The sequence below is a fragment of the Chiloscyllium plagiosum genome, chromosome 1 (genome assembly GCF_004010195.1).
Source record: "Chiloscyllium plagiosum isolate BGI_BamShark_2017 chromosome 1, ASM401019v2, whole genome shotgun sequence".
In the NCBI taxonomy this organism is placed as follows: Eukaryota; Metazoa; Chordata; class Chondrichthyes; order Orectolobiformes; family Hemiscylliidae; genus Chiloscyllium; species Chiloscyllium plagiosum.
The window spans coordinates 74,464,684-74,491,104 of record NC_057710.1 but is presented as its reverse complement, the minus strand read 5'-3'; the positions used below and the strand labels follow the sequence as shown (position 1 = coordinate 74,491,104).

Sequence of the window (26,421 nt, the reverse complement as noted above, 5' to 3'; positions counted from 1 at the left end):
GTTGACCAGAAAACAATTCCCACCACCCCCTTTGCATCAACTCTTAAAAAAAGGGTCAGCCTTGGAAATGGTCACATAGCCAAGCCAGAGCTTTCAGGGAACTGAAGAAACAGATATCGTCCTCAAAAGGTGTTGGCACATTATGATCCCAAGCAAGATTCAGCATTGATGTGAAGTGCCTCACGGTATGGCATTGGGGTAGTATTACCTCATAGGTAATACTACCCCAATAGTATGTGCATCCAGGACTTGGCAAATGCAGAGCTAAGTATACCCAGATAGAGGGAAGCAAGGTCTGGCGGTCATATTTAGGGCCAGGAAGTTCCAATGTCTTTACGGATGTAAATTTGTAATAATAACAAACCACAAACCCCTACTAGGTCTACTTAGAGGATAAGGCAGTGCCACTCATAGCTTCAGGCCAAATTCAATAGTGGGCTCTAATTCTAAATGCAAATAATTACAAATTGGAACACCGTCCCGGAGACCAAGCAGCAAATGCAGCTGCATTGAACTGCCCTCCTGCTGGCAGATACACAACCAGTGTACCACCACTGGATGAGTCCGTAATGGTTTAAATCTTCTGGACACACTTCCAGTCAAAGCTGACAATATCAGACTTTGGATGCAGAAAGATCCAGTCCTGGCAAAACTGAGACAGCTGATGATGATGGGGTCACAACTATAATTAAAACCGTTTTGGACCCGGAGAGACTAAATCCCAGTAGAGGACAACATATTATGAGGAGCAAGAGACACTGTCCCGAGCAAAAGAGACACTGTCCCGAGCAAAAGTCGCTGCCAGATACTGGTTGACCTCCACCTGGGTTACCCAGGGATTTGCAAAATGAAGTTGCTAGCAAGACATTATATCTGGTAACCTGAACTGGATGCAGACAGAACCACACTGATGGGGTCATACTCAGATTGCCAACAAGGACAAAAAGTACCATCAGCAGCTTCCCCACATTCGTAGGAATGGTTGGGACTCGGTTACATGACAACAATGCATGTCTATTCATTGACTCAATACTCAATGTTCTTTGTCATTATGGATGACCATTCAAAGTGACTGGAGATGCAGAGTTCATTCATCAAATATGTGGACGACAAAAGAAACATTGTGCACATCTTTTGCAACATATGGACTCCTGGAATGACATTCGTGATGAAGGGCTTTTGCCCAAAGTGTCAATTCCCCTACTTCTCGGATGCTGCCTGACCTACTGTGCGTTTCCAGTGCCACACATTTCGACTCTAATCACCAGCATCTGCAGTTCTAATTTTCTCCCTGAAGTGTCAGTCACAGATAATGAACCATTGGTTAGGAGGAGGGAAATTGATTATTTCCTAAAGTCAAATGGGATTGGACATATAAGGACAGCTCCATACCATTCATCATCCAATGGTCCGGCAGAAAGAGCTGTCCAAACTTTGGAGGCAGGCTCAAAGAAACAGACTTCAGCTTCAGTAGATACCAAACTGGGACAGTTCCTAAGATTACAGGATTACCCCTCATGCAACTACAGAGTTTTTAAAAGAGGGAGAAGACACTACACCAGGTTAAATCTGTGCCAGGTTAGGTGAACTGGATATGCTAAATTGCCCATAGTGTTCAGGGATATGTATGTTAGGTGCATTAGTCAGGGGTAAATATAGGGTAGGGGAATGGGCCTGGCTGGGCTATTCTTCGGAGAGTCAGCGTGGACTTGTTGGGCCAAAGGGCCTGTTTCCACAATGTAGGGATTCTGATTCTGATTCTGATTCCCAGACCAGGGGGAGGAGGGGATGGGTTGTTGAAATGGGTTCAAGAATGCCAATACCAGTCACAAGACTGCACTAAACAACAGAGAGAGTTTACTTCAGGCGATGAAGTTGGTGTAGGAACCACAGGAATGGCTCTGCATGGGTAAGAGACATGGTCAATGTGAAGCCAGGTCCAGTGATATATAAAGTTCAGGTGCGTGCGATGGTCCTGAATAAGCACATGGACCATATGAAAGCTGCAAACTTGTAAAAGGTGCAGCTGCAAACTTGCAAAAGGTGCAGGAGCAAAATGTACCCAGCTCCTTGACTGCCATTCTGACTGTTACAGAAGATACGTCAGAATGTGAAATGGATACAGTGGATGTCACTGCCATGGCACCCTTGCTGCCTGAAAAAGCGAATGAATTTCTTCTGTGATGCACCAGGTGCAAGAGGCAAGCGTTACACGCTGCCCGTCGGAGACAGAGTAAGAGGAACCTGACCCAGTTCTAAAAGTCCCCAGGAGGAACAAAAATCAAAATCAACCAATGTCCTTGGAATCAGAGGGGAAGGGAGGAAGTGATTGTAATGAGATCACCCAGGAGCAGCTCATAGATCATGAGCTCTGTTTGGATGAAAGTAACAGCACCAATCAGGAAGCTGTTGCAGACAAATAAGAACAGGAGTATCAAGCATCCTATTCACTCAGGGCTGGATCACGGTCATAGATTCTCCATGTGTAAATAAATGGTGACTTGGTGATGGGATATTGGCATTTGTAGAGTAAAGTTAACTACTGTTAACCAGATTCAGTGGTAGGATAGTACAATTAGCTTTTGTGCTTCTGAGTTAACATTGCCTGTTCAGTTAGGTTGAAAAACGGGTAGAACAAACAACTTCTGAACAGATTCTGCTGCATCTTCTTTACGTAGAAATTTGGACTGCAGACTATTTTATATGCAGAGTAACCATCTAAGTGGAACAATGGAGGAATAACAGCTACAAACATATTCTATCATATCATCATATCTGAGAGGGAGTAGAGGATTGGAGTGCATTACAGCACAGAAGCAACTAGTTTACACAAACTGAATGAGAACAATTCCTTGAACAACAATATTATAGAAATCAGATTTTTTCATTTTGACTAAGTGATAGATACTAAGAAACGATCCTTAAAAATGTATAATACTAAATTACATACCATGCAAGTTCTGGAATTTTCTCCAATAAAAGAATCTCTTAGCACTTGGGTAAGTTTACTTGCTCTGAATGGGGTATGAGGTTTGTTTCGACCCAAGGCTCGGATACATTCCTGTAATTACACATGTTCATTTAAAAATGAGAAAAATACTCTAAACTTTTGAGTAATACGCAAATACTCAATCCCCTCTGTAATGTAAACCAATTCACTAGTGGCAACAAATGAAATTCATAGTAGCTATGCAGCACGTTCCATACCAATGGCTACAATAAAATATATATGAAGGTACGATTGTGCAACAGCCAGAAAGGCTCTCCATTGTCTTTGCCAAATGAAATATCACATGCATAGGCTGCACACAAAAATAAATCAACTGGCCACCTGCAACACTGCAAAAAAATAATGCTGATCTGAACCCATTTGATTATCTTAAGGTCATTTCTGCTGGCCTTTACAGTTGGCATTAGTGTAGACATTACTTAATACTAACTTCAAAGCTTAATGACAACAGGTTTTCCTCAATTGAAGCAGTGCAAACTACAAAAAAAGGTATTTGTGTCCTGCTGAGAGTCTTCACAAAATCTTAAAAGGATCTCTTTCTAAAAAAAAACTGTCCTCGGCTCTGACTCAGAAACATGACTTTGTCTTACATAGAAGTTGTTGCATTGAATTACCTTGAGTGCTAAAAGGCTCTTGTTAATCTCAGCACCTTCAAGTCGTGTCTGACGATCTGCACTAGAGGTGTCTGCCCCTCTCTCATTTCCTGCCAGATCAATTAATGAAAATTTTCCATGCATTTTCCCTTTTCTACGAAGAATAATCTGGAACACTGCATGGCTTCTTGAAGAGTGAGCATTTGCAGATGTCTGACCAGATGTTCTAGAACATAAATAAAACACAACCTTGTTTATAAATTGGCCTTTCAAACTGTAAGGTTCTTCAACAGTTATAAAATTGGTAATTTTATCTGAATCTAAAAGGAAAATATTTATTATAAATTAATAACTAAAAATAAATTTTAAGAAAATCCTATTTTCCTGTACAATTCAGCAAAGTAGGAGCAGGTGGTGGTTATTCTGTCTTTCAATACTGCTCTGCCACTCAGTGAGATGGCTAATTTTCTAACTCAGTTACTCCTTCCACAATATCCTCAGAAAACCTTCTTTCTTACACGAACCAAAAATCTGGGACTCATGTTTTGAAGACACTCAGTAACTAAGAATTCATATTCCTCATTGAAGAAAATTAGATAATTCACTTGCATATATTCTAAAGACAGCAAATTCTCAAAAGTGAGCACATTTCTCAAACACGTTCCACCGTTCTAATGAATAGAGAAAAATTCTGTTTTATAAAGTAGTAAAAGGTACTGAAAGGATGCAGATCAGTGTCAAATCTAATTTGTCTCTCCAATATGTCTGCACCTAGATCTTACTACTGCTACATATAAACACTTAATGGGAGAGCATGATCATTTGTAATGCATTCTCCAAGGACTATAAAATGGTATTTATTACTGTGGGGAGGGTGGAGAATGGAAGAAAACAGATATGATGTGAGTGAGGCAGTTAGGGGGATCTTAAGGTAGGAATGCAAGGCGGGGGGGGGGGAAAGAGAGAAAAAAAAAGAGATTCTACATAGCCAGTATAAAGAGCTACAGCCAAGTTAAGCCAAACCTCACAGGGCTAATAATCTCGGAATTATTAAAAAAGGTAACAATCTGTGGAGTTTAATACACAGGAAGGACGACTGAGACAGAAAAAGAACTTCAGTCAATAGAACAGAAGGAGGAACTAGTCACAACCTGGCATCCCAAAGTGGATCAATCGAAAAGCATTGTTTTCATTAAATATTATTTAGTTCATATTTATCATCAACTTAATTTCTATAAAACTTGTGAAAATATATTTGCATCTGGAACAGGTCATATAACAAATCAGGATTAATATACTTTTAGGTTGGCTCTCAACTCGGTCCATGAATGTAATTGACTCAGGTCTTACAAGTAAAACGAATCCCAAAATCTTACAATGGTGTAAGGGGTAACAGTTTGCGCAGATAGAAAACTGGCTTGCTAATAGGAAGCAAAGAGTAGGCATTAATAAGCATTTTTGGGTAGAAAGATGCTACAACCGTCGGCCACAAGGATCTCAACCTTTTACAGCTCATAAATCATTTGGTTAAAGAGACTGAAGGTACGGTTGCTAAATTTGCTGCCGACAGAAAGCTAGTCAGGGAAGCTGTGAAAAAGATAAAAGAACGCTATAGAAGGATATACATAGGTGTTATGACACAGGGTAGGGGCTCCCTGTTAATTACCTAACAACAATTTACAACTCCTTTCTCTAACCTATCTTTTACTTTCCCTCTATAATACTAGTCCGATAAAACTCCCGATTAAGATTTACCAAAGCATTCAAATTTCAAAACCAGCCAGCTGTCAAATATTCTTTGTATCTTCCTCTGTCTGCTTTTCTTCTTCTTAAGGTTTCTGTTTCACAGGTCATTGATCGATAAAGGTACCTTTAAGAGAGCTATTCTCCGGGCAGTCTGCAGATGCTGGTGGCTTGGCAGTTCTCCCCCAACTGTTCAATATTTCCTGATCTTATACCCCAAAGCATCAGATAGTTTCATTTGTATTTAATATTGTCAATATCCTAAATTCAAGCTTGATTGGAGGTTGGTATTTTGGGGCATAGCTTAATCTGATTGGCCGAATTTGAATGTGTTTTTGTCTCATAGCAACCCAAGTACTGTTAGTTTTTGGACCAAATGTTACATTGTAAATTCTCCAGCAATGTGTGCTTGCTAAGTCCTTCAACTCTCTTAAAGGTACAGTACCCATTAGACCTTCATAACATAGGTTAAAAATGTAGACAAAGATCTGGCAAATTGAATGAATGTGTAAGAATGTGAAAGTGTCCATTTTGGGACTAAGAACTGCAAGGAAGCACACTATCTAAAAAGTGATAGATTCCAGAGCTCTCAGCACCTGCATAAAGATTAATTTGAAGGTACAAGTAATCATTTAAGCTAATAGAAGGTTATTGTTTATTGTAAAGGGAATTGAATACAAAAGTAGGGGTGGCTATTTTAAGTATATTTGACATTTGTGAGATTACATCGAGATACAGAATACAGAGAATACAGTATTGGTCTCCTTATCAAAGGAAGGATGTAAACGCACTGGAAGGAACTCAGAAAAGGCTTACCTAGGCTAATACCTGGAATGGGCATAATTTCTTATGAGGCAAGGTTGGACAGGCTAGCCTCATTTTCGCTGGAGTTTCGAAGAGTAGAAAGTGACTTAACTGAAACATATAGGACAGTCTTTTTAGGGTGCACATGGAAAGGATATTTCACTTATGGGAGGAAATAAAACTAAGGTGATTCAAAATAAGGCATCGTCCATTTAAGACAAGATGATGATTTTTTTTTCTTATGGACAATTGTGAATCTTTGGAGCTCTACTTCCATTGTCTTTTAAGAAAGCAATTATTTTGAAAACTTTTAAGTCAGAGGTAAATAGATTTTTGAGAAGGGGGTGAAAGATTATTAGGGATAAGAGGAATTGCACAGTAACCAGATCAGCCATGATTTTACAGAATGCCATCACAGACGCAGCTCAATATCATGCTTCTTCATCAAAAAGGAAATTAATAATTTATGAACATAATATAGAAATTCATTGATATTGCATTGGTAAGCAGCTGGATCTTTAATCAAAGTTAAGTCAGATAACAATGACATGGTGAACTCTTCCTTCTTCTAAAACAAAGTTCAAAGTTTCCAGAACATAAAAACACTACATTTCTAAGGTAAACCTACCTGCAACTATTGCCAGCTTCAATTAGTTTCAAAACATCTTCTGTACATTTAACATCACGCTCAGAAAGCCCAACCACTTGAACTTGTTGCTTTCCATCCTCCAGCACCCTTAGCTTAGCTTTTCTGTTAAGCAAGTCAAATACCTGGATAGAAAAATACAATAAACTTAAGTTATTTGCTGTCAAAGGACTGTACAGAAAGCAATTAAAAATTCAAGTAGTCACCTTATTCAAGTAATTCAAACCAAAACATTATAGTTAAAAAATGCCTGATGAAGAGTAGTTCATTTTTCAAACTAAATCTTGGCAAAATACAAAAAAAAAGACCTGGAGAAAATGTGTTCAACATTTAGTTCATTACTCATGAAAGGAAAGACAAAACACGTAACTTATGGGGCTCCATCATTCTTTGAACATAGACATTTTTCATTCATTGAAGTGTCTGCCAGAAGAGGTAAATCGAAAAGAACGGAAAATCACAAATAGGTAGTTATCACTTTAAGGTGCTGTGGCACTACTGACATAGCACCATCTTCATTACCAGCCCATTCCTGCATAGTAGGTATTTTCCCTTCACAAATCAATATTTAATTTGGCCTCATACTCAGCCTCCCCCCCCATTCATGCAATGTAAGCATCATTGTCAAGGGCAGCATTTGTTGCTTATTTCTAATTACTAGAGACAGCTATTGTAAGCCATAATGAATCTGACTGTCAGAGAAGGCTGAATGGCATTTAGCTATCCGCCAATGTATTCCAAATCATTTTTAAATTCGTTATATCATTTGTCTACTGTTGTATCATATTTTGCTACTGTGAGTCTAATTTGACTGAAGAAACTAAGCAACTTCTCATTGAATGCAACTACTGTGCTGTTCATGGTCACTTTCATGAGGGATTTGCATCTCAAATAAAACAAAATCTAGAGTATTTGAGCATAAACGGAACATCTAGCTTCTGAGTCCTTTTTTTTCTGGATTTCTGAAGACCATTGAGATAAAAGAAATCCATAAGCAGCTACTTCTAAATTTTGAAATGAAACTTAGAAACTAAGCCAGGTTAGCATGCAATATTCTTGTCACAAAAATGGTATCAAATTCTACTAGCCAATCCATATAGCACCTGCAAATTATTTTACAATGTCCAAAAACTGGTCCTGTACAATTCAACAATTTGCAGTGTTGCTGTGTAAGCAAATAAGCAGTGATATGCCCAAAGACAAGTCCTCTGTTCATTTCTCTACATCATATGGTTTTGTGTTATCATATTCAGTTGTTGCTAAAAGTCTATTTTCAATTTAAATAAACAATATAACTAGGGGAAAAAACTGCAAGGGGATAATGCCCATTGCCTTTCTTTTGTGAACTTGAAGAGAACACAATCCCTTTCTGGAACGATAACCTGTTGAGTACTCATTATCACTGGAGGTTCTAACTACTGTGGGTATCACCACTCATAATTCATTGATGCTGTTGTTGGCTATGGTTCAAAACCCTGAGCATAGGACCCTTAACTGGACCTGAGATCATGCACAACAGAACAGAAACACCCATCCATAAGGTCACAAATGACCCTTCTAGCCTTGTAACCAAACGTGTTGTTCAAATTTTGCACAGTTATGAAATAAATGATAACTTTTTTAAAAAAGTTAAGGGAAGAATTTTTGCCAAAGCACCAGTAAAATTTCTTGATTTCCTTCAAAGATAGCCATGGGATCGTCAATATTCAAAAAAGATCAGAAGTTCAATTATTCTAATGTTGCTCTATTCTCAGAACTTGGCTGATACAAGGTGCAGATCTGTATTGGTGCCTTCTACTTTTGGTCTGGGTGACAGTTGAAAAGGACATGAATAGCAAGATAAATCATCTTGATTCTGCAATAAGAATGATGACTATACAGCTTGTGTCCATTGTCATTATTCCTCTGAGATAGCAACTTCTGCAGTCCACTCATGCTGTTAAATTCAGAAATCCAGAGTTGCTCACACAGTGATTCTACACTTTTTCATACAAAGTGTTGTTAAAGTCACCTCACATAAGACCATCACTGATTAGAAATCAATAAACTGATGAGAACTTGCCCTTAATATTATTAGGGTCACTGTAAAAACGCTTGATAAAAATTTTAACTCGCTGAACACGATATAACTGGGTTTTTAAACCTTTACTGAGTTCAAAATGTACTCTTACTAAAGCTTGCCTAGGCCTGAAATGAAATTTCATTATTTGTGGAATTTGCATTTCACTCAGGAACCTTTAAAAATAAAGCTATACATTTCAACTTCTACCATAATCTATGTATTGTTAATTTCATTCACTTTAAAATGTAATTGCAAGTGAAGGATAAACAATTTATTTTACTTTGTTGTTTGCTGTGTGTTAAAAATACTTCAAAGTATTTTTAACACACAGCAAACCAAAAAGTAAAATAAGGCTGCTTATCTTGTTCTATTAGATTTCCACTGGTGAACACCTATAAATTCCCTCTGTTTTAGAACCACATCCAAATTAACAAGAAAAGGACACTTAATCTTTGTGGATTGTTTCACTGCAAAATGCAGGCTGATATTGTTTGCCATTTCAAAGTCAACTTCGGAGACCAGATGGGGCAACAGGAATTACCAGCATCTTTTGCCTTTGAACTTAGTTTGGGAATAAAAGGCAAAAAAAAGAATTTAACATAGAAACATTTATTTCAGAAACAAGAGCTGATCATCTTCCAAATAGAACAGGCAGAATTTAACAGCTCCCTATTGGCACGTTTGTAGGTGGGCAGACCATAAAATTTCCGTCTGGCTTTTTGAGCACCAATCAGCCTTCAACCTGTCAGAAATTTGACAAATCTTAGTTTAACATCTGACCTTTTGTGGTGGATGTTGAAGATCCCATGGGTGTATTTGAAGGAGATAAAGTCGTTTTGCTAGTGCCTCGGCCAAAGTTCTTTCCTTAACAATTAAAAGTAGATCTAGCGGAAGTTTATGGCCTGTTGCCTGCCCTGATTCTAAGGTCCTTATGTATCCAATTATTTTAGACCTGCAGCATATAATCAAAGATTAGGCAAGTGGGGACAAATTTAACTGCTCAGGCCTCGTGCAGGAAAGAGAAGAGGGTGGAAACTTGGTTGGGAAATGAGTTCCTCCATCACTGTCCTCCTTCTCTGGTCAGAGCAATCCCTGAGATTATCTTCCCTCTTTCAATCTTTCCAACTTTACATGTATCAGGTTTAACTCTAAATCCCACAAGCTTATTATCTTAATCATAATTGGTTCCCTAGTTCCCAATATTTCTAAGGTTGAAATCATCTTAAAATGTCCTTCCATACCAGTGCCCCACCCTAGCTTTACATTTCCAATATTAGGTTTGTGCACTTCTCCCTTCCTTATAATCCAACACTGACAACAAAGCTCTCATTTACTCAGGCCCTGCTTATTAGGATTCCCTCCTCAACATGTTCTTTTTAAAATTTCTCAAAGTCCATCTCTCTGAACAATCTCTCTGAACAAACATTTACTTGCCCTTTCCCAACTTGATGACCATATGCATGTGCCTATTTCTGAAGTGTCCTGAAATGCCTTACAAATGAAAGTTTTTGGTGTTAAAAGTACAACGATTACAAGAAATCATTCTGTTGACTTTTTAGATATAATTAACCAAACATAACTTCTATAAGCTGAATTTACATTTACAGGTAAAGTTTGAATTGCAAAAAACCCCTGCTTTGAAATTGAGAACAGTATTCAAAATTCGCATGCCCAGTCAGAAATTATTCAATTTAATGGAGAAGTCTTTTTATTGAAGTTAAAAATGTCTTGCTTACCTTACCACTGTAAATTTCAAAAAATGTTGCAAATACTTGGAGTTCTATTTTTCTGTAATTTGGCTTCTTCAGCATGAGAAAAACATCCCGAGCTGTAACAAAGTTGATAAAAATTTGAGAGATGTACAAGAGAAAGATTTACCATTCAAAAACATCAAATCAATACTGCTTTTTCAAAAATAAATTATGCTTTAGAAAGTTATGTATAAAAGTCTCACCCGCAAGTGCATATATTCCTTTAGAACAATCTTGATTTTTTCCTGTGAAGTCACCACCCATAGTCTGAAATTTCAATGGGTAGACATATTAAATCACAGAATGCGAAATTACAACATGAAACCTAAATAAATATGAATTGCAGCTTTTGTGATTAATCACTTTTGAAGACGGGTGCTAAATTATAATTTGCATAATAACTTACTGATGTAATTCCTAATACTATCTTTTACAATGTATAAACACAAGATTTGCTTGTCTTTCTCCCAGTTGAAGTAAATTCCAGATTTGAATTTTGCAATTCTCTTAACTAATTTATAAAAGGCTTTTTATACTAATGTCAAAAGTGTGGTGCTGGACAAGCACAGCCGGTCAGGCAGCATCCAAGGAGCAGGAGAGTTGACTTCAAAGTCAAAAGTTCAGAGCAGCTTAAACTACCCCCTCCAGAGAAACACAATCATACGTATTTACAAAAAAAGTTTTCTGATATTTTAATGTGAAACAAAATCTCCTTGGATGTTGCCTGACTGGCTGTGCTTTTCTAGCACCACACTTTGACACTAACCTCCAGCATCTGCATCCTCACTTTCTTTTAGTCCATTACTAATGTGCTAACTGAAGATAATAGTGTATTTCTCTTTAAATTTTTTAAAGTTCTAATTACTTATTCATGCTTCAATAAAATATATTAAAAATAACTAGCTTCTCTTCGTAACAGGTAAGTTCCAAAGCCAGACATCATCTTGGACACTCTACATAATCTAATGATGGTGGATACCAATACAATTACAATATTTGAAATGCACCTGGATGGGTATATGAATAGGAAGGGTTTAGAGGGATATAAGCCAAGTGCTGGCAGATGAGACTAGATTAATTTAGGATATCTGGTTGGCATGGATGAGTTGAACCGAAGGGTCGGTTTCTGACCTGTAAATCTCTATGACTCTATGTCGACATCTTTTCTATAACTGCATGCCCAAACTTGTACATAGTCTTTGTGGTACACTGTCATACATTTTACAGGTTTATTACTTATCTCCCATTTAAATGTCCTTTAATGAACACTGTATTGGGAGGATTAGGTTAACTTTGGGAAAAGGACAAGACGTAATCTAAAATAAAGATTTAATTCAAGACAAACTAATTTCAGTGCAGCTGAGAACAAACCTACTCCAGATAAATTGGAATCAGATTGCAGGAAAAAAAACTGCAACAGAACAATTAAACCTTCAGAAGGGAGTGAGAAAGGAATAAAACCAAAGAAAGAATAAGAAGGGACAAGATAAGCATTAACATAGAAGAAAATCCCAATGTTTTCTATAGACACAGAAAAATAGTAAAACTGGTTCCTGATGATTGGTACCATTCCAAACATGAAATTTGCACATGGAAGAAGCGAGTACATTTAATGGAATAAATAAGTACACTGCATCTGTCTTAACCAAGAAAGAAGGTACTGTCAAATCCATAGCAAAAAAGGTGGTAATTCAGATACTAAATGGGCTAAAAATGGATAAAGAGAAGCCATTGTATGATATTAATGAGTCAATTTGCTCTGCTGATCTGCAGGAAATTGGATGTCCCGAGGCCAGGGTGGGATGCCTCTGACTTACAGGTAGATTGTAAGGAATTTACATTTCCATCCCTTGCCATTCAGAGCCATGTACATGGTCATCTCCTATTATTCAGAGATAATTTACACTTGCATCATCATCCTATTCAAAATATTACAGTTGGAATTTTGACAACTCAGTGTAGTTTTAAAAAAACCTATTTGACCATTAAGGGATGATTTACATTGTATTGTTTCTGGAAATGATGTGGTCACTGCGTTGTGTCGAGTTGCACGTGACTGTGAGGGAGTGACTGAGGATTGTCTTGTGGGCATTACTGACTGTGATGTAAAGATTTTCCATCCTTTTGAACTGTTTCCTTTTTTCAGGGAGATCTATCGATATGCTTCACAAGCATGGCAAAGAGTGTTGAGCTTCTCCAAAGTTTGTACTGTATTTGCTTAATAAAATTTGGCTGTTGTTCATAGAAGTTGGCATATTGCAGTTGCATTAAGTACATAAGAATCTCAAGAAAAAGTACTTAACAATTGGAAAGACCAGATATTCTTAAAATTAGTAAGCCACCAGAACCAGAGGGATGCATCAAATGATGCTGAGGAAGACAGTTATGGAGGCAGTTGTAACAGCATTCCATTCCTCTGTCAGTAAAGTGATGATGCCTTAGGCGAGGCAGGTATGAGAACCTAGGAGTTTTTCATCGATTCAAAATTTCATATTGCAATTGTCCAAGAATTGTAAATTGTGAGGTTCTTACATCCAGAGGACTGGAGTACTGCAAATGTTACAGTCTTGTTAAAAAAAAATGGAGCCAAGTATAAACTCAGCAACTACGGAAAATCAATTAGAATTGGTGTCACAGCTTCTGGAAATTAATCTAGGACAAAACTTGCCACTTGGACAAGTGTAGATTAGTTATGGATTTGTTGAACGACATTAAAGTAATCTGACTGAGTCTTTTTAATGAAGTAACAGAAAGGGTTGTTCAGGGTAAATGTAGTTGATGTGGTATACTTGAATTAAAAAGACATTTGATAAAGAACATAATACACTCGCCAAAGTTGAAGCCCATGGAATAAAAGGAATGGTGACAACATGGATACAAAGTTAACTGAGTGACAAAGACAAAAAAGAGTGAAAAAATATATATCCAGAGGTTCTGCGGGCTATAGTGCAAGAAGGAATGTTTTTCTTTAGACTTAATTCTATATAGCATAATTTGAAAAATGACAGAATACAAAATGCTTGGTAGCACTGACAGGAGGTTAATGATAAACTTCAAAAGGAGACAAAAGGCTATTGGATTGGGTGGATAGGTGACAGATGAATGCAGAGAATGATGAAGTAATACATTTTGGTAGGAAGAATGAGGAAAAGCAATAGAAAATAAAGAGTGGTACAATTCTAAAGTGGTTGCAGGGACAGAGACCTTAAGATTCACGTGCAGAAGAAGAAGATAGGATCTCACATGATGTTGAACTAAGCTTTGCAAAAAGGTGCACGCTGTGCAAAAGCAAGGAAGTTGTTATGAATCCAAGAGTTAACTGGAGTATTGTATCCAGTTCTGGGCAGTGAACTCGAAAAAGATGTGAAAAAAAAAAAGCATGCAGAAAAAAATTGATAGCAGCACCAGCGATAAAGGACTTCAGTTACATAGATAGGTTAGAGAAGATATATTATACGCGTTCAAAACTATGAGGGGGCTGAAGGGAGTAAGCAGTGAAACTTGGAGGGGAAGGGAGAACCACAGGTCACAGATTTGAAGTGAATTGCGGAAAACCAACAGTGTCATTTTTATTTTGGGATATGAAAAGCATTGTCCAAGAGGTAGATACAAATATGTCATTCACAGGGGAATTGGATGACCACCCAAGAGAAAATATTTGCAGGACAGAGAGCAGGAAGTTGGATTGAATTCTTGTTTCAAGGAGCTGGTGCAGACCCAATGGACTGAATGGGCTCGTTCATGCTGCATACCTTCCAGGGTTCTACGATTAAGCTCAAAATGCTACCGGCTGTTTAATCAATTTCTCTCCATCAACATATGCTTTCAAAGAATTAAGAAGTTGAATCCTATGGTCTCTTGTTTAGCCTTTAGCATTATTATTATTCAGCACATAGTACCAATCTTGTTTTTTCTCTTTGAAGTATCTATCATGCTTTTCCATGTCAAATTGCATCATATTTAGATTTTTTTTCAGAATGTGGGCATGCTGGCATTTTCGTGAGAACAACTGCTGTCATTGTTCTATTAGACAGAGAATCTTTGCACATATGTTCAAGACTAGTTTGACTCTTCGCTGCACTAATAGTGCCCCCATCACCCTGGTGCTTCATTGTAAGAACTGCAATAAAGTATAATATGACAAATATTATCCCCCAGAAAAGATGGGTGAATATTTTGACATACAATTTTGAACAGCTATTCTCAAGTTTGATTACCATAGATGGAAAAATGAATTATTTTCCAAGACTTTTCTTTAAGGAAGCTAAATAAATTAATAGTTAACAATAATTTAGATTGTATTTGGTTTGTAGAGGAAGCCAGAGTACAAAACATTGTACTGTAACCACACTGCATCTCTTTTCTAACTTTCCATTACATTTTCTTTGTGGTTGAACTTTGGTTCGCTTAGTGTCTGGAAGTTGCATTTTTACCGTATCGGCCAACCAACTAGAATAATAGCAGATGGCTTAAAGCCTAAAATAATTTTCAACTGGATGATAACTGAATTTAGATCAGACACCTAGAGGGACATTTCTGACATCTCATGAAACAGGACATTTACTGTCCCAAGCTGTATGTTATTAATACTGCAAGTCTCCGACAGTAACAAGGTGACATATATTGCCTTTAAAAAACTGTAAACTCTTGTAATTTGCTATATTGTCTTTGATATTGCTCATTAGTTACTATTAACATATTGTGAAGATATAATCCTAAATATTTATTCTACTTCCTTCCACTGACTAGAAGAGCACACTGGATTAATGACATACCTATGAGAGAAAGTGAGGGCTGGAGATCAGAGCTGAAAATGTGTTGCTGGAAAAGCACAGCAGGGTTCCTGAAGAAGGGCTTATGCCCGAAACGTCGATTCTCCTGTTCCTTGGATGCTGCCTGACCTGCTGCGCTTTTCCAGCAACACATTTTCAGCTAATGATATACCTAGCAAGTTAAATGCAGCAATAAAAAGATTTACTGCATCCAAAATTTTACTTAACAAAAAGATACTATTTGCTAAGCAAATGGATCAAAAAAGGGGTTCGCAGAACATACCAGAGTAAAAATGCAAAGAGATCAAGAGACGAAACAGACTTTTCTGTCAGATTAATTATGACAATATGCTTAAACTTACATTTCACCCCACTTACATTGAATATGCAGCATTAGCAAAATACTTCCCACAAGATGATGGGACACAATGATGGGAAACTTGGATAAGTTTCTATACAAATCTTGAGTAAATGCATTACAGCTAGTGAGCGAAGTAAACTCAGTTCATATTTAGCTGTCTATAGAAATACACAACCATGCTTTTATACTCAAGATGAAAAGTCTTACTGGATTTCAGAGGTATCATAGGAAAAGCATGGAGAGATATTATAAAATAAAAAATACAACACTAAAGGGGGTGCAAGAGCAGACAGACCTTGACATATACATATACAAGCCACCAAAGGTTGCAGGACACATTAAGAGAGCGGTCAGTAAAGCATACAGTATCCTGAGACTTAGCAATAGGGGCAGAGAGTACAATAACAAATTTTCCTCAATTTCCACATTACAAAGGCATTGCAGACTGCAGAAAAATTCACAGAAGTGTTGACAAAGATAAACTGGAGAAGTTGGAACAGTTTTCCTTGCAAAGAAGGAAGCGGAGAGATTTGGACAGAGTAAATAGAGAAGTGATTCCTACTCACGTGTAGATCAAAAATGAGTAGGCATAGATTTAAAAAGCATAAGTAATATCAGCAAATGCATTTTCATGCAGTGAGCGGCTAAGGTCTTGAATGCACTGCATTATGTGGAATTCACTGCGATGGTGACAGTGTGAATTAAGCATTCAAAAGGAAATTAGATTGTTATCTGAAAAAGAAGGGGAGTGTGCAGGGTTATAGGGAGAAAGTGGGGGAATGGCCCTTGGTGAATTACTTATTTGGAGAGTCGTTGCAGATAGAATTGGCCACCTTCTTAGCTGTAAAAGTTCTGTGATAATTCCAACTACAGTTAGATGATATAACTTGATTGTAAAAAAAACTTACGTGTGTTTTTCCACTTCCAGTCTGACCATATGCAAAGCAAGTTGCCATTCCTCTATCAAATATAGTCTCCACTAGTGGTCTAGCTGTAAATCTGAAGACCAAAAATAAAGTTTTTAAGATTTGTACTCATGAGCCCTTCTCTCTCTCTCACACACACACACACACACACACGCACACACACACACGCACACACACACACGCACACACACACACGCACACACACACACACACACACACACACACACACATATATAAAAACACGAGAGAGAGAGAGAGAGAGACAGAGAGAAAAAAAACTAGTATGCCTTGCTTCCCAGGCTTTATTTGCAAGGCCCGTTCAATATGCAGGTATGTCAGTTGCTTTTCCTTCTCTCTTATCTTTCTCTTTTTCTCAAAAACATAAGAACAGGATTTGGAGATGCCGGTGTTGGACTGGGGTGTACAAAGTTAAAAATCACACAACACCAGTTGTGCTTCCAATTAAACCTGCTGGACTATAACCTGGTGTTGTGTGATTTTTAAATAAGAACAGGAGTGTGCTTCAAACCTGTTCTGCCATTGAATTATACCATGATCGATCTGTATCTTAATTACATTCAACCGCCTTGGTCCATATCCATTCATCTCTTTACCAACCTAAAATCCATGAATCTTAGCATTGAAGTTTTCATTTGACTTAGGCAGCCTCAACAGGTTACTTTCAAAGAACTGTAATTTGGTTGTAGCATATATTCATTCAGACTTTCATATCAGCTCTGCACCAACAACTCTCTTGTCTCATTTCTCTGCCTTTTTCCTGTCACTTCATACAATTTTTCTCTTCAGATCACTGTCAAGTGTTCTTTTGCAATCTTGATTGAACAACCACTAAGCACTCAAGGAGGTCCACCTCCTGAGCACCCGATGCATTGAAGACTTTACTTCATGTCATCACGTTTTCCTTTACCAGTCAGATACCTTATATCCCCTGCTTCCTTGTGCAAATGGGAAGATTTTCCTTATTTACTCTGTCCAAATATCATGACTTTGCACACCTATCACATCTCCTCTTAATTTTCTCTTTACTAAAGAAGAGCTCAGTCTCATCCCTGGAAATATTCTTAAGAAACCCTTTCTGATCTCTCAAGCCTTCATGTCCTTCCTAAAAAGTGTGGTACCCAGAATTGGTCATAATACTTTACCTGAGGACAAACTAGTTTTATTCAGGTTCACTCACAACTTCCTGACTTTTGTGTTCCATGCCCCAATTTATAAACCCAGAATCTCTTGCACTTTATTAACCACATTCCCAACCTGTCCTGCTACCTTCAATGATTTATGTACATATTGTCGGGTTCCTCAAATCCCACATCCACTTTATTTTCTATGAGCTCCCATCACTCCATATATCACTGCATTAAAGATCATTTACTATGTCTCCATACATGTCACCAGCCTACCTCTTGAAGTCTATTACCACTCTCCTCCCAATTCACAAAAGTTTAGTGTCATACACAAGTTTTAAACTTGTGTCTTATCTCACAAATCTAGGTCATTAATAAATTTTTTTAGAAAAGCTGGAGTCCTACCGCTGACCTTCCTCCAGTCCAAATACCACCTTTCATCACTATCTTCAGTTCCTTGTAACCAAACAACTTCATGCCCACACTCTCACTGTCCCTTTTATTCGATAACTAGGGACAATGCCCCCATACACAGCACCTATAACAGAAGATAAATTCAAAAGGTGCTTTACTGAGGTATAATCTGCCAAAGGAGGTGGTATTAGATAACATCCAAAAAATTTTAGTGAAAGAGATGGATTAAAAAGAGGAGTAAAGGCAGACATATAGTAACGGAATTCCAATGCGTGGGTGTTTGGAAGGTAAACAGTCTCTAATGGTGGGGTACGCAAGACAAGGAGTAGGCCACTCAGCCTATCAAACCTGCTCTGTTACTTTAGATTGTAGCTAATATCTCCTCAATGCCATTTTCCCTCCATATTCCTTAATTTCATTAGTCTCCAGAATCCTATCAACTTGTGTCCTGAACTTGCTCAATGATTGAGCTTCCAAGATCCCTGCTGGGTACAGAATGCCACAGATTTAGTACTTAGTGAAGAATTCCTCATCTCAATCTTAAGGCAAAGGGATAGGCCATTTCAGATTATGCCTCCTGGTTTTGGAATCACCATGGAATACATCCTAGGTCCTCCTTCTCATGGCCTATGAAAAGTTTTGTAAGCTTCAATGAGATCATTTGTCATCCTTCAAAACTCGAGACAATACAAATCTAGTCTGCTCAGAAAACATTCCTGCCATCCCAGGCATTAATCTGAAGCTTTGCTGCATTCTCTCTGTGGCAAATATATCCTTCTTTACATAAGAAAACCAAATACATAATACTCCAGGGTTAGGTCTCACCAAGGTAGCAAGAAATCTTAACATCTGTAGTCAAATCCCTTTAAGATGAATGCCAATGTATCAACTGCATTTCAAATTATTCAGTGGAAAAAAAAGAGATAGAGGGTGTTTATGTTTGCACGTGGTTATGTGGCTGGTGATAGTGGTAGAGGTTGGGAGTTTGTTACTGAAATAACAGTGACTGCAAAAATGAAGCAAAGGTTTTATGTTTACACATAAACAGTTCCCCATTTGTATACCTTAGAGAAATAGGATGGGGCAAGGTAAGACCATAAAAAGGTTTCAAAATTGAGGTTGCAAATTTTAAGGTTGAACTATTGGGGACTGAGAGCCAATATCAATCAGGTGTAATGAAATTGAAATGAGGTTGAGTTTACAGCAGGTGGAAGGTGGGATTGCCAGGTGGAACAAAGGCATGGAACAGCATTTCAGCAGAATGCAAGCTGGAGTGGCAGTAGAGAGGAGCAATATTACAAAGTTGAGACAAAGGGAAACAGAGAGAGGAAAGAAAAGAGACACAGACCGAGAGGTACACAGAGACAGAGAGAGACAGAGACAGAGAGAGACAGAGAGAGACAGAGAGAGACAGAGAGAGACACAGTGTGAGAAAGTAATAGACAGAGAGAGACAGACAGAAAAAGAGGAGTGCTTTATAATAGGGGCTGGAGTTTTAACTCACAGTAATATACCAATAGTCATGGATGATTGCTCAATATGTAATAAATAGTAATCCTCAAAGTACAGAAAGGTAGACTGTTTCTGATTGCCTATGTTTAAGTAGTTGCATCGGTGAACTTGTATGTACTTTAGTAAAAAATTTTAAGGTTTGGTAATGATTCAGGGAATAGCGAGATTTGATTTCCAGCGCAAGCACCAGTGAGGCATGACAACACAAAAAAATTCAAAGATCATGCGAATTATCAGGCCAATGAGAAAGAGATCAAAGTAATGGCAAGAGTTAAAGACTTTCACTCAGGAGTGAAACGTCAATATTTTCAATGTTTGCAAAGTATCCATAGTGAAGAAGCAAATTATTTAAGAATCAGATAAGTATAACACCAAATTCCACCAAGCAGGTTAACAGAAAGACAGCGTGACTGAATTGTGTCATTTGTGGCAGAGAAGGAAATTGAGCAGATACAGTCACAGTCACAGAAGTTGTTATCTGTAATTTTATCTTGGGCCTTTTTGGATGGAAACAGAGACAAAATTAGAGATGCCTAACAAAGACTTGTAAGAGTACAACACATTCAATACTTAAGAGGTAAGAAAGGCAACTAGCAGAAATCTTACAGGTGACATTAAATTTGCATTACAAGTAATTATATTAAGCGCATTAATGTCATATTTTAGATTAGACGTCACTATTTATGCAAACATGAAAACTGAATCACTGTATATAGTGATTTTTATGGCAAGAGCACTCAAATGTCTTTTAACAACTGTCAACCATTAATTTAAGACAATTGGGAAAAATACCAAACTGCTTTCTACATAGCTTGTTTTGATCTGAATGCATTGTTGTGAAAGGACGCTGGAAGCAAATTTGGCATACAAGAACAAGGCTATTAATATTTCAACTCCCTCAGTCTGTTCCACTGTTCAACAAGTTACAGATCATTCATGATCAAGCATCTACAACTTGCCTCAATTCCCTAAACTGTAAATGCCTTGCCTAGCAAAAACCACTCAAAACTTGCTGCCTGACATCATCTCTGAAAGGCCTAGTTTGAATTTTAAGATTACATAACATTTCCAGATTCTGACCAGAGAAAATGGACTTTTTCAGTGCACATTTCTAATCATCTTAAATAGTTAACTAGAATCACCTCTTAAAATTCCACATTCAAGGGTCTAAACGCTTTGTTTAAGCAACCTGCCTTTATAAGTTAACTTCTTACTCGTATATTAAACATGAGTTCAGGTGTCTGATATTGGATCTAGTTCCAAACTCTGCAAGGCAAAATTTGCAAGCTACAAACATCAGCTATTTTCCCTGTTTTCCTGTAATTCTGATCCTACCTTGTCAAAGACAGACACCAAAAAATACCATACATGTGAAAAAAATTGGATGTTCAATTTTATTGTTGATGAAGCAGAATGGAAAGATTAAAAAGGGAAAGGAAAAGGAAAATCACGGAGAAATGAGAAAGAGTGAGATGAAAATGGAGGAAAAAAGCAAACAAAAGGGATTTGGGTATTTCTAAAGAAGAAAATAAATGCAGGAATATGGGGGAAAGAAAGCAAAACACAGACTAATTCAATAGCTCTTTGAAAGGCATGATGGGTCAAATCACCTATTTCTGCACTGATTTGTTGGACATTGCATTCAACACATTACAAACTATGCATTTGTTATGTGGGCTGCCAGTAACTACCATGAAGAGAGAGAAAAAAAATAAGAGTAAATTAAAAGATTCCACAACATTATGGCAAATTTTGGATTCAGACAGTTCCTTTAAAACAATAATTTTTGAATTAAGTGCACTTTTCACTGACACAGAAGCAGTGATCCTTTAAATACAAATTGCAAACAGAAGAAAAGACACTGTATGGTCTTGATCAGGAAATTCAGTGTCTTCAATAGTCAACTTGGGAGATGAATGCATCTCATCTCAGTACTCAAGTGTATATTAGTTCTTGATTGTTTGAGTCAGCATAACAAAACCCCCAGCTTGTGGCAGTGGTAGTGACCCTACCTCAGGACCGGAACACCAGAGTTTCAACTTCCATCTGCTCCACAGGATAGAAAATTTTACAAACGCCTCATTTGCAAGTTTGTTAGTTCACAAATAAATTTTTTTTGGAAAGCAATAATTTTTGCCTACCTGTAAACCATTTCATTAGTAGCAGTTTCATCAAAAGCATAGTCAAAACGAAAAGTTTGGTTTTCTAAGTACTTTGTTAAATCCACTTTTTGTTTTGGTTCATGAACCATTACAACATCCTTACTGGGAATTGTGATTACATCAAGATCCCTTATTGCATTTTCTGAAAGAGATTAAGACAAGGAGTTATGCTTTGCTTCATCTCTCATGATGCTACTTTGTTTATCTAAATCTCTTTTCATTAGAAATTGTTTACCAAATCAATACATTCAACCACCTTCTTAAAACAGTTCTGTGGCATGTGGAATTATTTTGTATGCCATATGACAATTAAATTTATTAAGTGATCAGATTGTTCTGCTCAATTATAAAGGTTAACCAGAGATAAACATAAATCTGGTGACCCAGATTTAAGAGTCACAATTGAACACACACTAATAATATAAAGCATTTATCATCACCTGGAAGGGGGTAACGGTAGAATGACCTGTAAAGATGTTTTTGTTTTTAAGAATACTTCCCAACAACTTAAGAAGTCCTCATTTTCCTCAGCCAGCTAGGGTATTGGTTACTTTTTGGGAAATCGCTAGTAAGTTAGATTCAAGTAGGAGAATTTAACGGTGAGTTGCTACTGGTTAGCAACCACTTGCTACCAATAGACTTGACCTATTCAAATTTTCTTCATACTTGAGCTGTAATTGTCATCATTGGCCAGAAACCGAAACCCTGAATCAAGATAATCAGCCTTCTGAACCACATCTTGACTTCGAGCTCAAGAGCCAATGACGTAAATATGAGTAGATATACAGATACTGTGAATATAGATAACTTGTATTAGAAACTAAGGTGAATTTACTTTTCTAAATAAAAATGTAAATAGTACAACCATACAAAACATCAATATCAAAAAGTGAGCAACCTACGCTATAAGGAAGGAAAACCAGAGAACTACAGACCAATGAGCCATATGTCATTGGTGGTCAAGTTGTTGGAGGGGGTTCTGAGGAAAAGGAGCTACATGCATTGGAAAGGCAAGGACTGATTAGGGATAACCAGCATGGCTTTGTGCATGGGAAACCGTGTCTTACTAAATTGATTGAGTTTATTTTGAAGAGGAGACAAAGAAGATTGATGAAGGTAGGCAGTAGATGTTATCTATATGTTAACAAAGATGTTAACAAAGCTTCAACAAGGTTCCACATGATAGACTGATTAGTAAGTTAGATGACATGGTACCAGGAAAGCTAGCCAACTGGATACAAAATTGGCTTGAAGGTAGGAGTCAGAGGATGGTGGACACAGGGTGCTTTTCAGACTGGAGGCCTGCGTGCCACAAGTATTGGTGCCAGTTCCACTACTTTCATCATTTATATAAATCAGTTGATTCATATAGGAGGTATGATTAGCAAGTTTGCAATGACACCAAAACATTGTTGGTGCAGTGGTCAGTGAAGAAGGTTAATTCAGAATACAATGGGATCTTGATCAGATGAGCCAATGGCCCAAATAGTGGGAGATGGAGTTAATTTAGATACATTTGAGGTGTTGCATTTTGGCAAGACTTATACAATGAATGGTAGAGCTCTGAGGAATGTTGTCAAACAAAGAGACCGATGGGTGCAGGCTGTGTAGTTCCTTGAAAGTGGAGTCGCAGGTATAGAATCATAGAATCTCCACAGTGTGGAAGTAGGCCACTCAGCCCATCAAGTCCAGACTGACCCTCCAAAGAGCATCCCATCCAGACTCACTCCTCTACCCTATCCCTGTAATCCTGTGTTTCCAATGCCTAACCCACCTAACCTGCATGTCCCTGGTCACTATGGGCAATCTCGCATGCCTAATCCACCCAATCTGCACATCTTTAAACTGTGGGAGAAAACCGGAGCACCCAAAGAAAACCCATGGAGAGAAAGGGAGAATGTGCACACTCCACACAAATAGTTGCCCAAGGCTGGAATTGAATCTGGGTCTCTGGTGCTGTGACACTGTAGCACAAACCACAGAGCCACCATGCTGCCCAACAGGGTGTGAAGGCAGCACTTAGCATGCTTGCCTTCACTAGTCAGTGTCATGTTACAGCTGTACAGGACATATGTCATGTTACAGCTGTACAGGAGATTGGTGAGGCCACTTTTACAATACTACATACGATTATGGTCACCCTGCTATAGGAAGGATGTTGCTAAACTTGAGAGGGTGCAAAAAATATTTACAAGGATGCTGCTGAGACTGGAGAGTTTGAGCTATAGGGAGAAGTTGAATAGGCTGGGGCTTTTTTCCCTGGAGCACCAAAGGCTAAGGGGTAACCTTATAGAGGTTTGTAAAATCATGAGTGGCATGGATAGGGTGAATTACCAAGTTTTTTTTCCTAGGGTGGGAGAGTTCAAAACTGGAAGGCATAGGGTTAAGATGAGGGATGGGGGGGGGGGGGATTTAAAAAGGACTGAGGGGTAACTTTTTCATACAGAAGATGGTGCATGCATATACAAGGAGCCAGAAGAAGTGGTAAATGCAGGTATAATTACAACATTTAAAAGACATTTGGATGGGTATATGAATAGGAAAGATTTAGACATACATGGGTCAAACACAGGCAAGTGGGACTAATTTAGTTTGGGAAACTTAGTGGACATGAACTAGTGAACCGAAGGGTCTAATTCTGTGCTGTATGACTATCTGGTCCTGGGGACTGGTTAATTTCTGAGTCCAGTAGGTTTACCAGCACTCCTTCCTGGTGAAATTGACTGTTTTAACTGTTTCCTTCCTTTTCACCACTTAATTATCAAGTGTGTTTGGGATGTTTTTCAGCTCTCAGTCAATGAAGACAAACAAAAGAAAACCTGTTCAAGGCCTCTGCCATCTTCACCAATTCCAGAGGAGTGAAAAATATCTTCCTCAAGTCCCCTCTAAAGGTCCTGCCTTTTACTGTGAAGCCAATCTGAACCTATGTGGTCTTTCTTCACAGGTGATCTAGACCAGCCCAGGCAACATCCTGGTAAATCTCCTCTGCAAACACATCTTTCCTATTGTATGGTGACCAGAACTGCACAGTTCTTATGCTGTGGCCCACTAACATCTCAAACAGCTCCATCATGAAATCCCTGCTCTTGTACTCAGTACCTCAATTAATAAAGGCAAGTATGCTTTCTTAAAAACCTTAACCAGCTGTCCTGATCCCACCAACCAAACATTTGTGGATAGGTACACCAAGGTTCCTCTGGTCCTCTGTACGTCCTGTGGTCTTATCAGTCTTTGTGTATTCCTTTACATTGTTAGTCCTCCCAAATGGATCACCCCATATGCTTCAGGATTAAAATTCCTTTTATCATTGCTCTGCCCATCTGACTAGTCTGTCTATATCATTGTAGTCGAAGGCTTTCCTCCTCGCTTTTTACCACATAATTGTGTCATTTGCAACTTAGTTAACATGATTATTTGGATTTTTTTTTAACATATCCCATTTTGTTTCTTCCTTTATACGTAGTGTAACTACTGTTTGGGGCTTATAAGCCTCAAGTGACCTTTCAATTCCACACGTTCCATATTTCTGTGCCTTAATTTTAAAATACACGTTCTCATATTGAAATTCTTCTTCAGCCTTGACCATAACAATTACTATAGTCTCCTACAGTTTTACAAACCTGAAAACTCTCCATTCCTCCAACTCTAGAATCTGGTCAAATTCCCACCTCTATCACTGACAGATGTGCTTTCAGTTGTATAGATCAAAAGCTCTGAAATTTTATCCCTAAATCTCATCTCCTTTCTGACCTGATTTTAAGCTTCTACTTAAAACAGAACACTATCCACAATCAATTACCTGTCCACATCTTCTTTGATAGGCTATCATTTTTGTCTGATTACACTTCAGTGAATGTTTTACTTTTTTCTAGCCCCTTTAATTAAAAGTAGTTGTTACCATTTTCCTGCACAAAAACATTTTGCAATTAAAAAGACCCTACAAGCAGCATAGTAACTTGGCTAAGGTATTATCACCATCCCAGGAAAGACTTGACCAATGAAATACAATGGCTTTTTTATTCACATATATGAAGTCAAAGATCAAAAAAAAACAGAAGTTGACCAGAGGAAACTGATAGAACGTCAACAGAAACAGTTCAGAAAAGTTCAAGTACTTCTGCAAATGAGAAATAAGCAGATAATTCAGTGCATCATTGGCATATAAGATTTCCTAAAACAAAAGCAAGGTTAGGACCACCAAAAAGAACAATCAGAAGAAAGCCATTACATCCACACAATGTTCATCACGAGAGTTTATAAGTGTCCAAAATGGTTTTGAGGTCATAACTCTCTTGGTATCAACTCAAGAAAGCCTGTAAGAAAACCAAGAATTTTTATCAAAGATGCTCATCATCAGCAAACCAGCAAGGCTGCCTATGTGTGGATGGGGGGGGGGGGGAAATACTAAATAAGCATTTTGCATCAGCGTTTGCTGTGGAGAAGGACATAGAAGGTATAGAATATGGGGAAATAGATGGTGGCATCTTGAAAAATGTCCACAAAAGGTGGATAAATCCTCT

At 37.9% G+C, this 26,421-nt stretch overlaps 1 protein-coding gene across 1 annotated transcript in view; it reads right to left on the bottom strand.

The window, feature by feature from the left end:
- kif2a (kinesin family member 2A) overlaps positions 1-26,421 on the bottom strand; it is a 93,044-nt gene that overhangs the window by 41,628 nt on the left and 24,995 nt on the right. The window contains exons 6-12 of the mRNA XM_043700426.1: positions 21,881-22,043; positions 16,651-16,741; positions 10,813-10,876; positions 10,595-10,686; positions 6,779-6,921; positions 3,625-3,829; positions 2,951-3,061 (exon numbers count right to left, since the gene is read on the bottom strand). Of these exons, the coding sequence (XP_043556361.1) occupies positions 2,951-3,061; positions 3,625-3,829; positions 6,779-6,921; positions 10,595-10,686; positions 10,813-10,876; positions 16,651-16,741; positions 21,881-22,043 (869 nt within the window). The remainder of the gene's footprint in view (positions 1-2,950; positions 3,062-3,624; positions 3,830-6,778; positions 6,922-10,594; positions 10,687-10,812; positions 10,877-16,650; positions 16,742-21,880; positions 22,044-26,421) is intronic.